Source organism: Zootermopsis nevadensis, unplaced genomic scaffold (assembly GCF_977971745.1).
Source record: "Zootermopsis nevadensis isolate Lab colony 2312 unplaced genomic scaffold, Znev_1.0 Znev_ptg000015l, whole genome shotgun sequence".
NCBI classification, from domain to species: domain Eukaryota; kingdom Metazoa; phylum Arthropoda; class Insecta; order Blattodea; family Termopsidae; genus Zootermopsis; species Zootermopsis nevadensis.
The window spans coordinates 6,760,398-6,776,316 of NW_028259147.1; the positions used below are offsets into that span (position 1 = coordinate 6,760,398).

Genomic DNA, 15,919 nt, shown 5'->3' on the forward strand with positions numbered 1-15,919 from the left:
TGCATATTGCTCATGCGCGGGAACGCACTGAATACTACGAATAATATGTAAATAAAAGCCAAAGCTAACACGGAAATAAACACGGTGCATTGTATCTTGAAGTAAAGCAAGGAACACCCAGTGACATCTGTGAACAGTTCTTGATGACAATGTTATTCTTGACAACACTGCTTTCAAAGCACGTGTTCTCTCAAGTTATATTTATTTTTAAACATAATTATTATCACACAACTCTGATACTGGACCGCATCCAGCTCACATTTATTTCGTAAGTAGTTTTGACGTGTTTTCTAGCTTAAAGATGGCGTTAATTACTACGACCAGTTTCTAAACACGTACTTAGTTAGTCATGCTGCTATAGATGGCAGTAAGAACTACACTCTGACTGCCATCTTACAAACGTAGCCAATATTAAACGTGACCAAATACAGACCAACATACATTTCTTGTCCTACTAACTACGATCACTTCATACCATTACAGGTACCTCAGGCAATGCCCACCAAATGAATTCTCACACAATCTTACGCCACAGTAAAGCGGAGCTTCATTGCACAACAGTAAAAAACAAGATCCGAGATTACTATAGTGGTCAAGATGTTCATGTTGGTCTTCAGGGTTGTATTGCAGCCAAAAAAGATATCGTTTCTGACATCTGAATGGAAGTAGTTATATTCCTTCGGAAAAGAGATATTTACCTGCGAATCCACATACTGTACAAACACTAACATATTCCAAAAAAAATTTACACATACTCATAATGGTGGCACTCATGTTACATACATTTTATACAAAATGCACCATTCCCAACACGATCATCACACATCTACCAAATCCTTTCTGAAATAACATTTAACAACAAGTTTCTTTCACAGTTTACTCCATACAGTTGTTGTTTCTTGGCTCTACAACCCGGTTGTGGGTTTTTGCCGCAGTGTCATACAGTGCAAACTTTTAAATCTGAGATACTACCAGTTTCAAATCACTACCTGCAATATTATCTATAAAACAAAATATGTCTCCCCAATTTCTTTCCATCATCCCTGCCTGGTGATAGGGCTTACTAAGAAATCATATATGGATAAAGTTATCAACGTCCACCACATGTCACCCCCTAAGAAACCAAATATAATTTATTGCTTATAGTGATCAATTTATTTTACATTTACAAGCATAATATCATGTAGCACAAACACAATAAATAATAGATATATGATATCACTCTAATAATCCATGGTGAATGGTACTAATTACAAAGCTCAGCATCATATAACTCTTTCCAGCCATCTGAAATTTGTCTCCAGGTCCCTAAGCACCTTGTTCTCAAACACCCTCAAGCTTTATTGTTCCTTTAATATGAGATGCCAAGTTTCACACCCACATAAAACACGCAAAATTACAGTTGCTAATTTTAATCATTGTCCTGCGCCGTAGCCGCGCGGTCTGAGGCATCATACTTCAGACCAGTGATACAGAATGCGCACTGGTTCGAGTCTCGGGGAAAGAAATTTCTCATGAGATTTTCGACCAGTGTATGGAACTGGTGCCAACCCAGCATCGTGAGGAAATTGGGGAGCTACAATGAGTAGCGTAATCCGGTCATGAAAACTAGCAATGGCTGGGGGTTCATCGTGCTAACCACACGTCAACCTATATCTGGTTGAATGATCGTTCACCTCTGCATGTGAACGTGAGGCCAGCAGCCGGCTAGTCGGCTTTGGCTCTCCGTATTCGGTCCATGGCCTCCTCAATTCTCCTCTTCCTTTTTACGGTTCAAGGCTGTTAGCCTTGCGACCAACCCCCAACCTGCACCTTGTCGTGGTGGTGGGGCTTGAATACCTCAGTGACCCCAAGAGCTATGCTGGCGATAGCATAGCTACTGGTAGGGCCTCCCTAGCCAGATTGGTCGAGGGGAGAGGTCAGACTAAGATATCGGTACATTAGCTACACATAAATGTGAAACAAAGGATAGTTAACATTGCACTAACACCAGTTACATAAATAAATAATTAGCATAACACTATTAATTACACTTAATAAACAATTTATGCTTCATACAGAAGCAACATGTTCAACACTTACATACACGCCCTGATTATAACTGTTATGTTGTTAGGTTGCAACCTACAGTTCCACCAGTAACAGTGAAAGCATTACAAAAACTGTTACTTTTCACCACTTTCTTCTACATACACCTGCAATTTGTGGAAGCCTGTGTCCAGCGTTCTGATAGGTACAATGCTTGGATTCATCACCTCTGTTTCTTGTTCAACAGTTTCAATCCATGGAAAGTCCTGAAATAAAAAGAAAAGGTCTTGGAAATAACTTTACATCTAGGTGAGATTTGATGTTCTTGTGGTGACAAGTATGAAGATGGCTGTCTTCTGGATTGTTGTGCCGTGTGATCTGATAGAAGTCTGCCAACACATCAGAGCTGCTTGCTGCCTCCATCACCCAGATAAATGTGTTAACAAATTTTACAAACATTCTACAATATCAAATTTCATGAAAATTCATTTGGTTCTCAACTTGTATAGATGACTTAAATATTTATCTTATTATGCACTTAGCTCTGTTCATGATTGAACACAGCCACATATTTTTCAATTGCTTAATTAGGTAATAATCCAATGTACCTGATATCTGGGTTCCTCTGCTAAGGAAACTGACACTGCTTCTATGGTATGCAGTTGCACTCTGAATGTACTCTTACTTGGAAGAGGTTTCAAGTTACTTCCAGTCATAGCAAGTTTCAAGCAAAATCCTCGAAGAGCTTCTTCACCTTTAATGAAATATGGATCATCTCTACAAGAGAAAACAGTAACTATTATATTACATCCTCTTCCCCTCAAGCACCTACATGGCATATAGTAGACAACCTTTTTCTAATTATTATTATATTACATCCAAGATAATTGGCTTAGAGGCCACATGTAGATACCAGTGGCCTCTTCCATGTCCCACGGAAAAATACAATTGCTTTCGTAAGAATTCTTGCAACACAGAAGCAGTTTAAAAAATTAAACTGAAATGTTTCCTATCAAAGTCTTCTATCACATATTCACGCACAATTTAACTCACATATTTTGAGAGTTTATTACTGTGGGCAATGCCTCCAATTAGAGACTTACTGAACTTCATGTCCTGTGCCCACCTGGAAAATGAGGGAACATACCATTATGTACCTATAATTTAAACCATTCAGACCTATGGTTGGAAATTTTAATCCTGGGACAAGGTTTTGTCACTTTCTTCTTGTAGTTTAATGTAAATCTCACAATGTTGTAAAAGAAAACAGTTCAGGAAATATTTAAACAAGAAGTTTGAAGTTTTGTTAGAAAACATGGTTCAATAAACTTCCCACCTTGCAAAAACAGCCTCCCTACACAATTAGCCTAATGAATTTCCTATTTATTCTCAATGTATTATCATGGGCTTCCAAAATTTGGTGAGCTGCAATTCCCGATGCTCACAGATTTTTACATATGTCACTGTTGTGGAAAAAGAAAAGAAAAAATGCAAAAAATTTACACCGGATCCATTCAGTATTGAAGCCAAGATCTATTACAATAAGGACCAGCACTTTACCACCTCTAGACCACCAAGAACTCAAATTAATAAATTTATAATGACAGACTTATCCAATGACTGAATTGGTAACCCCCACTTCTTCACCTAAAAATAGAAACAGATCCAGTTTTGGAATACCAGACAATGGACAAAGGGTCATAGGTACAATCCCTGTCCACATCTGGGAGGCTTCACATCTGCCAGAACATAAACTTTAGTTGCATGTTATGGAGAATACCAGACAACCACCATGGTTCAGGGACCACATGCAAGGTCCCTCTGCCAGCTATCATCCTATTACTGTGATTAGCAAAATTTTTTCCATATAATATAACCCCAGATTACATTCCAGACTTTCCCTTAAAAACTTTCTGCAGGAATCTGACAAAACACCAAAACATTTTTCTTAATACTTACTGGTTTAATGTTCTGTTGAGATCCAGGATATCAAATATAAATCTCTCCACTGGTATCTGAGCTTCATCAAAAAATACAACAGTTACCTTTCTCACTTCATTCTTTGTTAGCAAATCTTTTATTGTTTTAAGACATTCTGTTATGTATTCATTTAGATAAGGGTGGGTAGACATCTGAACTGGAACTCCATATTTCTTTCTTCTGACAAATATACTTGTTGGATAAATGTTTCTTACATATAAGACATTGTGGATTGCAACTTCCAGAAACTCAATCAAAATGTCAGATGCTGTGACACACAAAGCAACAGTTAAACATATTGATAAAAAGTAATTAATCCACACATCACAAACTTCATGTCTTTTTTCACACTGCATGGAAGGAGGCATTATAGATGCATAAATAATCACCTCAGCATTTAAGTAATTTCTAACCAAAAACAATAGTCTGTGGAGCTATACCTCCACTCCCCCACATGTCTGCATGGTATGATGCTTAGTTATGCAGAAGGGACAACTTTACTTTCATTTCAGGATAAAAGTAAAGATGTCCCTATGTGCAACATTGTTTGTCATGAAGGCATTTAAGGAATTTGGAAGAAGAAAATGGACAATGTTCAGCATAATTAAAGCAAAGTGACATTTTCAGGAGTGCAGTAATCTGATTCTTCAACTGTTACCTTCATATTTGTTTATGGTGAAGTAGTTCATGGTAGGTAATGATTTAACCTCTAATGTGAGGCAATGTTAAGAGTTCTTGATATAAATTATATCAGTACATGATAATATGTGTGAATTAAATGTAGTGTACATGTGTATGAACTTTAAGTAACTTTAAACAACAATGTTCACAAATGTAAGGCCAGCCTTCCTTTTCCTGTTCCTAGTGATGGTTACATGAATTCCATCAACATAAATGGTAAATTACAAGCTTTTAATAATCACATACACATTACCGGATAACCGAAAGATATACTGTCATAGGTGAAACTTTCACATAACCTACAAACTTATATGGGCAGAGGTAATACAGATAATCCTGTGAACCCAAACCATTTCTTGCAATCTCACCGCAAAAAACGCGATGTGTATACCCATGTTAGGATCTACGTACCACATGAAATGACATAATTCTAACATCAAAGCAATAAGTAGAAAGAAGAAAAGTTGAGACAAATCTCTTTTTGTATGGGGAAATGCAAGTTCTACACACGTCAAAATTACTTAAAATTGTCAATATATATACCTCGCAGGAATGAGAACGTTATATTTTGTGGTCTCACACAAGCCAACATAACCTATCTTTACCTGCGTCTCCGCCATCTGTCCCTGACTCCATGCTGTGTGAACTCGTTTGAAATACTGCATATTTCACGTTTGAATCAATTTAATCTCGCGTTGATTTTCAATTTCAAACATTAAACTTCCCAACAAACATACCACAGATAACACGATCAGGTGGTACAATCTATCTGTGAACGGAGCTATTTCTGCAGTTGGTACTGTTCGTGTTATTTCGTAGTTCATTCTTGCCAACTCTGATAATAATTGCTTTGGCCTTGATTTTATTCAATGCGGACAGAATAAAGGAGTATTAAATATTGTAACATTTCAAACATAGTAAATACAGATCATACCAACAAGGTCTGAAAGTCACATTCAGAAAATACCAACAAACAACACTTTCAGAACATGTCTAAACTACTTAAACACATAAATTTCACTATTAACAATTCCTTGGAAACTGTATAGTATATGGATAAATAAATAAAATAGCACTATACCAGAAATATGTTTATTAGCAAATTACTGTACCCAGTAAATTACTATACACAGAAATTCCACTTGCCATTGTTTGCTATCTGTACATAAGGACATACACTTGAATGTTATTTTTTACATATGAAAATGTAAAATAAAAAAACTTCAAATATTTGGATATTGTAGTATACTCACAAAAAAGTTCCAGAAAATTGAATGAATTTCTTTATCATCTGAACAACTGTCAGATACTGAAGGAGGACTCTTCTCCATGGCATTAGAACTAGGTTTAAATAGCTTAAGATAGCACCCAGTGGTAAATATTTGTAAATAGTAATGAATCATAAACTTTCATAGCAGGAGTTTTATTGAGTAGCCAATTACCTATTGATTGTTTAGAGGAAGATCGTCAACCATAAAGTTTGTTATTTATAGATCACACTCTTGAGCAGAGTGTGACCACTTCAAACAGATGTATGTTCTTTATTATAGAGTGCAAATGTTGTCAGAGGCTTGTTCCTGAAGCTGCCTTTACCATGATTACATGTTTAATTTAATTTTAATTCAGAAGATGGCAGGACATCAAGCTGTGCTACTGTATATCAACAGTATGGAAAATTAGGTAATACAATCTCATCTGAGGTTATATTCACCACAGCAACCATGTTAAATTTATGCATACTAACATTTATTGTGGTTATGTATTATCAAAGACACATACCAGAAGACATGCACCTTCAAATCCACACATTGTCAGAGCTTTTTCTTGGTGTAATACTTGTTTGATCTACTATATGTCTCATCTGGCTGGAATATTGGCATGTAGTTCAGATGCAAAGAAGCCCTGAGCCTGTTGTATAGTACTATGGAACCAAGGTAAGCCACAATACCGCAAGGTGGGACTGATAGAGGGATCCGCGTCATCATGACTACCAACTCAATGATTGCTGCTACCATATAAGCCAGTAATGCTGGTATGTACCAACGAGACAGGCAACAACGTGGTGGCAAGTCAGCTCGGGTTGTCACCTTCTGAGCAAAGATCAGGAGGTCATCCACTGGAGTGTCATCTGTTATAAAGATAGGTAGGCCAGCAATACCTCCACCAGGACACGTAACCAGCAGCTTGTCCTTTGCACACAGATGGGCCCATGCTGCATTACCTATGAGCATTATCATGAAAACAGGGAGGGAGGTTGAAACATCAATCTACATAATTTAAATATTAAATGATATATATACACAAATTGTAGCAGGTATGGGGAAAACAAGAAATGCATTCAAGATTTTGGCTGAAACTGCAGAAGAAGAGACCACTAGAAAATATATGCAATGAAGGCAAGATTTTATCATCTGGTAATAGCGCATTCAAACTTAATATTACAAGGCTACTGGTTGGAGTTCTACTCTGAAGTTAACTGTGCACTAGCATGCTAAATCAATGCACTGCTAGCTGATTAATACATAAGTGGTGAAGCATGGCTGATAAGTTATAATGGAACTTTGAGACTTGCCAATATTTAAACCAGTTACCTATGAATACATGCCTAGAATATTAATTCTAAACCAACAAGTCCAGTATTCACAGAATTATCATGTGAGGTCACCTGGCTTACCCACATATGTCATCTGTTGTCTGCCACCAGACCCTCCAAATCGCACTAGAGAACTGTCCATTTTCTCAGAGAGGTGAATCAAACTCGGCACTAGATGAGGGTCCTGTTCACCGTATAGTAGTGTGGGGCGCAGCACTACTGTGTGAAGCTGTCCATGACCTGAAGCCAAGCCTCAAAATTAATATACCTTACAATTCTCTATTATTAACAATACCATCATGGAAGCCAAGAGACAGGTAGTTCACTGAGATTAGGTTATGGGCTGAACATTGAAGGTTCAATTTGTGACAGAGGCATCAATTTTTCTGTTTGCTGCCATATCCAGACTAGCTCTGGACCCCTTCCCATTCATATTCAAATGTAATGGTCTTTTTACCTGGGTGGCCTTGACATGAAGCTGACCAATCAACTCTGTTTAGTGGCAATGTAAAGACTGTGAGGAGTTATAACTTCACTCCTTTTATGTCTTCTTGGGGGCATGCTTATTGAAGTACAGGAACAAATTTACCATTCAACCTCCTACCCAATGGTGCTATGAGACTCCATCTCAGGCCTGGAGGATCTAGGTGGCCATTCACTTCCACCTAGTTCTGAGATTAAGAATATGTAAAGCCTTAATTCCAGAGAAATATCATAATGCAGATGGTTGTCACTCCTGATTTATTCTCTGAAGGTTCCAGGTTCAATTTTTGGCCAACTAGGGAGTTTTTTATTACTTTGATTAGTGGGCAATTGTTAGATAGGGGGTTGATCATTATTTTGTGAGACTGACTATGAGGACATAACCTCAAAGTAGGCCACAACTGCTTCTCCAAACAACCTTTCCAAGTATTTCAAGGAACTTTTTTCTCAGAGGAATTTATTTTACATGGAGATTTACATTTGAAAGACTTATCCTCAGTCTTTGAAGTCTTTAGTTGGATTCAGTTCAACAATACCAAAAAATTAAAATTAGAAGGAAATAATAACTGAGCTGTGCTCAGGCACAGAGACAACTTTACCTTCTGCTTATAGCCTTTCTCTACACATGGAAGAATTTCAAGCAAATCTATTGCAAGAACTTATTATTTATTTGAAGGAACAAGCTTGAAGCTTTGTGTTACCAGAACGTACCATTGGAAAGAGGTCTGCCATTAGCAGCCAGGACAATGTTCTCTGCGCCGAGCTTTGAGGCTGGATACCCAGGCAGAAGAAGCTTCCATCCCTTGTCGCAGCTGGGTGCGAGCGCCTTGCTCTCTGTTTGGTTGATGATCATTGCATGTATACCACCCATGTATGGAGTTAGTGTGACCTCTGAGGTGCTACAGAACACCAGTCGGGGTACCCCCATCTCCACACATAGTGACACCACATTACGTGTGCCTGAAGCAATGAATCAAGAAGAAAATCTATCCAGACGTACAGATAGCTAACTCGGATCATCAACCCTTTCCATGCTCAGATTTCTGGCAGGGAAATATGATTTCATTTTACATTGACATTGTAACTTACATACATTCCATGGATCCATAAGATAGTCAGATGACAGTAGGATGTGAAAAAAGTCGTGATAATAATACAATACATATTATAAAGTACAATTCATACTATTATGTAAATTTCACATAATACAAATAAAGGGTTCACCTAAAGTAATGATAAATTACAAATAAATCTACACATTACATACAGAAGATAAATTATCACTCATTTGTAAACAATAGAAATTCGTCAACAGATTAAAAGGAATGTGTAAATAAGTATCTTTTTACTGCTACATTAAACTGTCCTTTTTATTTACGACTTGATGGTAGACTGTTGAAAATTTTGATCCCTGCATAATATGCACTCTTCCAAAAACATGAAAGGTTGGCAACTGGTTTATGAAGCTGATTTTTATTCCTTGTAAAACAATTTCTTGGAATGCAGCATTTAATTAGGTTTAGATGCAAGAAAGGGTAGGTCAAGTTACTTTTCACTGATAATGTCACACACTAAAGAAATAAAGGAAAAGACTGATTTCAAAGTGACATATCTTGTTTATTATGTGGAAAATGTAAGACAGACATGTTGGGGCCCTAAACTACGTCAAGTTTCATAAAAGAGAATAAAACTAGCATGAACATCAGGCCTGCTTAAGCCAGGACAAAGTGGCTAACACCAATTCCCTGACTGGAGCTGCTAAAGATCCATTTTATGTTTGGTTCTCTGTGTTCCATTGTACGGATTACTATTGAACCTCGAAAGTATGATTTTTATGTTTTGTTTTTCGAAGTGTTAGTTGGACTGCACATAGTCATATTATTTTGTATTCTTACGACGTTTACGAATATCAGTTCAAAGATTTCAAAACACATATTCTAAAATTTATCACAAAATGCTTCCAAAATAGCACACGTGGCTAAATAAATAAAGTATTTTAAAAGATGGCTGTATTCAGGGTTGTTGCTTCGAATGTGATTGCTCTGATGCTGGGGGCATCAAGCATTTCTGAAACCTCGGTAAACGTCTACCAGACTGCACGACGCAACAACCTAGAAGATAGCCATCGACTTGTTTCAACAAAGACCAAATGCCACCTGAAAGAACCGACGTTGTGTAATCGTCAATTCAATAGGATCATCTGCATATAATGGGCTGACCTGTGACGTTGACACGATCCAGCGCCTCCTTATCAGGTGGGAAGCTGTAACTGACCAACGCAGCACAGTGAATTACGCAGTCCACACCTCGGAACGCCTCTCGCACAGCTTCCAAGTCCACGATGTCGCCAACGATCATCTTCATGAGTTTCTGCTCTTTGTGGTCTGGACATACATTCAAGTTTCAGCCATCAGAAGGATGTAACTGCTAAAGGCATGGTGACCAAACATATCGTTTACAACTAAACTCGTAGAATCGAGAAGTTATTCATCACTAATTTCACCGTCCTCTTCGCCTTAAATCAAACAATTGTTAAGATCAGCGGTGATTGAAATTCCATTTTGTATGTTTTTTTATTTAAAATATTGAATTTATTCAGTTGATCATGGAATTCCCTGATTTTACAAATAGGAAATTGTATTATTTATTCACAGAGCGACTCCATCCCATGTTCATATACCGATAATCATCTTAATTATCATCGTAATAGTACCATACACTACAGCAACATTAATTTTCGTTGAGTACAGCTGAATACAACTGTATTCGTATAGCCACGTCCGATTTCTATTAGATCCAGGCAATATGGAACCCCAGTTTCCTGCCTCAACATGATGCAGAAACCTAAAGGAAATTGTCAGAAGACATGGTAAACTATCCCACACTGTCATCAGTAGCGCTAGCAGACTGCATCTTAAGAAGGCAAGTCAAAGATACATTTGGGATTATTTCAAACAATGGACGAGACGTTAAAAGGTCCTATAACACAGTCTCATTATTTAAATTTATGTCTACCGATAAAGTAGAGTTCCATATTAACAGCAACGTTTACCAGGAGGAAATTTTTTATATTTTCTTACTCTTATTACATTTATGAAAAAGTGTTTTTTATATAATTATTTTATTGGCAGTGCCTGTTCGTTAAATAAATGTTCTAACCCTTGATGCGTCAGTTTTCAGATTTAATGTAACCGAAAAACCTCAAAAGATCCGAAAACAAAATGGGTTCCATAATACCACATTTTCCTCTAGTAGTTTATTACCCTGACACTTATGTCTAGGTCTTCCAAGTGGCCTCTTTCCTTGTGGGATTTGTGACCAAAATTTTGTATGCATCAAGATTCGATTTACTAGTTGGCTGTCACCTACCCAGATGATTCACGTATGGTTTTAGGTCCAGAATTCGAATCTCTCGCACCTTTGGGTCTTTCTCTTGTAGCAGCTTTACAATGTGTTGTCCAAGAAAGCCACTTCCACCTGCATAAAAATATGTTTACCAAGTAACACTTTCATAGACTACGAGTTTGCACTAAACGCATAAAATGGAAGGACGATAGGAACGTCACCTTCCCACATACAGCTGTCTGTCATGAATATTTCATCTGAAAAACTGCTGAAAGGATTTCAATTAAGTTTAGAAGTGGGGGTTACAACAAAAGTTTAGCGCCAGTTTAATTTTGGTTATTATCGGTGCAAATATAGCCTGTACCTTACAGGAAGCGCAAATCACAGATATTTATTATAGGTTCAGATCACCTAGTTCCAAATTCAGCACCATTTTCTCATTTCATTCGACGCTATATAACTTCTAAAGATTAAACAGCTTTGTTAAATAGGTAACTTAAGGATCTATCAATCACGGACTATCGACTGAAGTCCATGATGGAAATGTTGAAAATTCTTAACTATTCAGCATTCCTGATAATCTTCACTCCTCATTTTTACGCCATATAATCTCCGTAATTGAAACAGCATTAAGTTACTTAAGAATCGACCAGTCGAGATTACTTACCAGTGACCAGAATTACTTCTGAGCTGCTTTCTTCCGCCATGGATGCAAAGGTTTTGTTTACATCCAGTACTTTCTGGTGCTTGAAATGTATTGCTTATTTCTGTAAGGGGAGAAAGTGCACTAGTTAATAATAGCCCACAGCAATATTTCTATTTTCAGACAACCATATTTTGAAAACAAGAGCAAATTATTAGAAACTGAAATTCCGTTCTACTCTGGCCAGTTTGTCAACAGGTCACTTAGACACACAATAAAACAAGTTATGGTGCTCAGGGACATACGAGGTGCGATCGGAAAGTTTCAAGACTGTGTCAATAGAGGGCGAACCGGGTGTAGTACGAGCTTCTGCCGCTAGGGGGTGCGGCCTACATTCATAGTGAATCAGTGTGCCAGCCGGCATCATCGAATTAGCATTTGTTTCTTAGTTACGGGCGTTCTGGTAGTGCATTACACCGACCCTCCTGCGATTTCGGAATGGCGTGTGCATCAAATTTTGCCAAAGACTCGCCAAAACGGCTACGGAAACCTATGAAATGCTAAAGCAAGCATTTGGGGAGTCCGCAATGGGTCGTGCACAAACTTTTGTGTGGCATTCACGTTTCAAAAATGGCCGAACCTCTGTCGATGATGACGAGCGTTCTGGACGACCATCTTCGAGCACAACGCCCGAAAATGTTACGAAGATTCGGCAGGCCATTCACGAAGATCGACGTCGTACCATCAACGACTTGTGCGATATTGTTGGGATAGGCTATGGGACCTGTCAGCTGATTCTAAAGGAAGAACTCCACATGCGACGCATCGCAGCCAAGTTTGTGCCAAGGCTCCTGTCTGAGGACCAGAAGCAGAATCGACTTCTCGTTTGTCAGGAGCTCAAAGATCTTGCCGGATCGCCGGATTTAGCTCCGTGTGACTTCTTCCTCTTCCCAAAGATGAAAATTCAGCTAAAGGGAAGGAGATTTGAGACGATAGAAGAGATTCAGGCAGAATCGCAGATGGTGCTTGACGGGCTGACAAAGAAAGATTTCCAGGGATGCTTCCAGGCTTGGCAGCGGCGCTGAGATCGTTGTGTTCACTCCCAGGGGAACTACTTCGAGGGTGATGGATGAATTTAATACCTGAGATAAGCGCAGTCTAGAAACTTTCCGATCGCACCTCGTACACTAACCACTGAAACTGAGAAAATTACAAAACTATAAATTTAACAATTTTTGTTCTTTGTCCTATAGGCCTGTTATTCGAATAAGTACATTGACAAGTGTAAAATTGGCGGAGCATGTAGTTTGCATGACAAAAACAAACGTGCACCCCACATCTTAATTTTAGAAACGTCACATGAAGAGAATCAAACGGCTGCTGTTGTGTTCTTGATAATAACCCTCAGTAAAAAAAGCATTTCTTTACCAACTTCATCATCGGCCTGATGATGGACGTAGTAAATACCTCTAAACCGTCTCTCAATTTCTACGATAGAAAACTCCCAGAAGACTTCCCTTCAGATTTCCCGACCAAAATTTTTTACGAATTTCTCATCTCATCGTGCTACATTCCCATCTCACTCTTATCGATCTAATCATCATAATATCAGGAGATGAACTCAAATTATGAAACTACTTTCAAGTAATTTCTTGATCAAACTTTCCCAGATTCAAATAATTTAAACGCAACGTTCTTATACAACCACAGTATATATTCTGGCCTTCCAGTGAGAAATCAAGATTCACACTCATATATAACAACACGTACAATTAGTATATTAGTATATTTTAAACCTTAGGTTTCTTATGGGACACAATGATGAAATATTCAAAACTGAACCGTAACAAATATTTTGTGCATTTCCCACTGAGCAGCTATCAGATCAATAAAATAAGACCGCTTGTTCCATGGGGTTAATTGATCAGTAAATAGTTAGATTATCAGCGTAATAAATGTACGTACTTACCGCCTGAATCGACTGCCTAATTCACAAAACGGCAGCATCAAAGTTCGGTCTCCGTGCAGAGAATGAATGAAACAGATTAGAACGTGGTGTTGGAAATGATATTCTAATGTGATTATCCCTCTTTATATGTTATAAGAACATATATTCAACACGTGATATGATGCACGACTAAAAAGCAACGTCCATAGTTACTGCTTCTATTTAAATTTTCATTCGACAAATAAATAAAACTCATTTCAAATCATTCGCAGATAAAGCAGTGTTAACAGCTGTAGCAAACTTGCCAGTCATTTGGACGTGCACTTTTCACGAAACCTCGTACCAGCAGACATTAAATTTTAATGACCTAAGCAACTAACACTTCCTTAATAGAAGTGGAAGGTTCAACCGTATATATTTAACACGCCACCGGAGGCGATCTTGAGCCACGTGTTTCCTCCTACTATCCTTTTAGATCTTCCAAGCGACAGTTTTCAAGAGTTTCCTCAAATACAAGTCTACCGGGTGATTCAATGTCAGGGTTTGTTGTACAGTCCTAAACAAGTAAAAAAGAATGAAAATATGCTTACAAATTGACCTGGAAACGTCTGTTTTGAAATATACCCTCTTGAAGTTTATACGTCGCACGTGCTAATTCCCTGTAGAAATTTTTTGGCTAGTTTGGTACTTGCCTGTGTTGTGATTTGTTATGATTTCCGACGTCGGGAGTATGCTCATCTACAAGGAAGGAAATGCATGATCCAAGGTAATTTGTCAATCCGTTTGTATACGAATGTGCAGAACTTAGTTCCATGTAACAGCCTCCAAAACGAACTGCGCAAACTAGAAATGTGCATCTTACCCACGGTGAAGCGATCTAAGTTCAGTTGATGATGCTGACAGGGTTTCGAAATGCCTGACATTGAATAATTTTGTACATCAGCTATGAATTAGTACATTTACATTTATTTTATTATTTCCCTACTAAATAAACGATGTTTTCTTCATCTCTTACTTTGTGTAATACCCGTGTTCTTACAACGTCAAATGCTTCTAGTACAAATCGGAGACGTTATTCTGGTACACTGGGATGTTGCAACTGTAACTTATAGTACTTTACAGTGATTCAACTTCCACAGTCATATTAACGTACAGCGATGATCGTTACGTCGGAATCGCTTTGTCGCACAGCTGAGTAGCCTCATAACAATCTCTTTAAAAAAAATCCTGATTTTACAACCCTTGTAAGGAAGACAGCTGTCTGCAAGACCCAATAAATTTGCAACAATTTGAAAGGCCGTAAATCAAAATAGAGATGTTTCCGGTATTTATGTTTTGACTTGTCTATGGTCATACAATATCTTAAAATTTATGAAAGGTAATAATGAATTCGTCGGTACAAGGAATTTTTCCCCATTCCAGCAACACGTCCTTCCCAACGTAACCTCAATAATTTCATCAGAACTTTCTGACTGAGACAAACACATTCCAGTGGACCCAACTGATTAGGCTGTTCGCCTGATGACGGAGTCAGAGTCAGCTTCCGAAACGTCGTGCGGTTTTCTAAACTATGACGAAGGAAAATGTCCAGGAATAGGCATCAGTTCAATTTCTAATCTCAAAGCACGAGACTCGGTGAAACAGTTCACGACAAATGGTAAAATAGACCTACAGGGATAATAATTACAAACAGTAAATTAAAAATAGCCAAAGTTGAGAAACGCATGCCAAACATTCTTCGTCAGTTTTTCATTATACTTGTCAAAAATGGTTTACCGTAAAAATTATTTCATACTATAGAATACTCCATTAAGAGTCGTAAGTTGTATTCAAGACATTTTGATTGGATGTACCAGATATTTTTGTTGATATAGTTGAAGACGTGTTAATAAATTACTAATCTACGCTCCTAGTCTGTAAGCGCAACCAGTAATCATTCCGGACATACGAGGTGCGATCGGAAGGTTTCCAGACTGCGCGTATAAAAACCCGTACACTTATCTCAGGTATTAAATTCATCCATCACCCTCGAAGTAGTTCCCCTGGGAGTGAACACAACGATTTCCAGATTTCCAGGGATGCTTCCAGGCTTGGCAGCGGCGCTGGGATCGTTGTGTTCACTCCCAGGGGAACTACTTCGAGGGTGATAGATGAATTTAATACCTGAGATAAGTGTACGGGTTTTTATACGCGCAGTCTTGAAACTTTCCGATCGCAC

General features: G+C 38.1%; 2 protein-coding genes and 1 long non-coding RNA gene across 7 annotated transcripts; 1 reads left to right on the top strand and 2 right to left on the bottom strand.

Moving 5' to 3' along the window:
* Nucleotides 1-70: 70 nt before the first annotated feature.
* On the top strand, nt 71-1,216 carry LOC110831191 (uncharacterized). The gene is made up of 2 exons (XR_002543490.2): nt 71-268; nt 484-1,216. It is a non-coding gene; the product is annotated as an uncharacterized LOC110831191 (long non-coding RNA).
* PolZ2 (DNA polymerase zeta subunit 2) lies at nt 1,133-5,681 on the bottom strand. 4 transcript variants are annotated; one of them, XM_022066915.2, is made up of 4 exons: nt 5,295-5,681; nt 3,988-4,276; nt 2,637-2,805; nt 1,133-2,294 (listed from the first exon to the last, which is right to left on the bottom strand). In XM_022066915.2, exons 1-4 carry the CDS (start codon nt 5,323-5,325, stop codon nt 2,166-2,168), a joined length of 618 nt encoding a protein of 205 aa, XP_021922607.1. In that variant the 5' UTR covers nt 5,326-5,681; the 3' UTR covers nt 1,133-2,165. The 4 variants fall into 4 exon arrangements, with proteins under 4 accessions (XP_021922607.1, XP_021922606.1, XP_021922608.1 ...); XM_022066914.2 differs by having other exon boundaries at nt 5,233-5,681; XM_022066916.2 differs by having other exon boundaries at nt 4,936-5,681.
* An 86-nt stretch (nt 5,682-5,767) lies between these two features.
* On the bottom strand, nt 5,768-14,120 carry LOC110831195 (3 beta-hydroxysteroid dehydrogenase/Delta 5-->4-isomerase type 1). Of its 2 annotated transcripts, none has more exons than XM_022066910.2 (7): nt 13,719-14,120; nt 11,778-11,877; nt 11,135-11,242; nt 9,985-10,149; nt 8,477-8,725; nt 7,364-7,522; nt 5,768-6,910 (listed from the first exon to the last, which is right to left on the bottom strand). In XM_022066910.2, exons 2-7 carry the CDS (start codon nt 11,815-11,817, stop codon nt 6,501-6,503), a joined length of 1,131 nt encoding a protein of 376 aa, XP_021922602.1. In that variant the 5' UTR covers nt 11,818-11,877; nt 13,719-14,120; the 3' UTR covers nt 5,768-6,500. The 2 variants fall into 2 exon arrangements, with proteins under 2 accessions (XP_021922602.1, XP_021922601.1); XM_022066909.2 differs by having other exon boundaries at nt 13,723-14,119.
* Between the last annotated feature and the right edge of the window lie 1,799 nt (nt 14,121-15,919).

Excerpts from the sequence above, each read along its gene's own strand:
- PolZ2 (XM_022066913.2), bottom strand. The coding sequence starts at position 4,376 with ATGCCTCCTTCCATGCAGTGTGAAAAAAGACATGAAGTTTGTGATGTG. Across the intron at positions 2,806-3,987 it reads CTCAACAGAACATTAAACCA|AGATGATCCATATTTCATTA; the intron begins GTAAGTATTAAG and ends TTTCTCTTGTAG. Across the intron at positions 2,295-2,636 it reads CAGAGGAACCCAGATATCAG|GACTTTCCATGGATTGAAAC; the intron begins GTACATTGGATT and ends TTTTTATTTCAG.
- LOC110831195 (XM_022066910.2), bottom strand. The coding sequence starts at position 11,817 with ATGGCGGAAGAAAGCAGCTCAGAAGTAATTCTGGTCACTG. Across the intron at positions 8,726-9,984 it reads GGATCGTGTCAACGTCACAG|GCACACGTAATGTGGTGTCA; the intron begins GTCAGCCCATTA and ends TCATTGCTTCAG. Across the intron at positions 7,523-8,476 it reads TGGCAGACCTCTTTCCAATG|GTCATGGACAGCTTCACACA; the intron begins GTACGTTCTGGT and ends GCTTGGCTTCAG.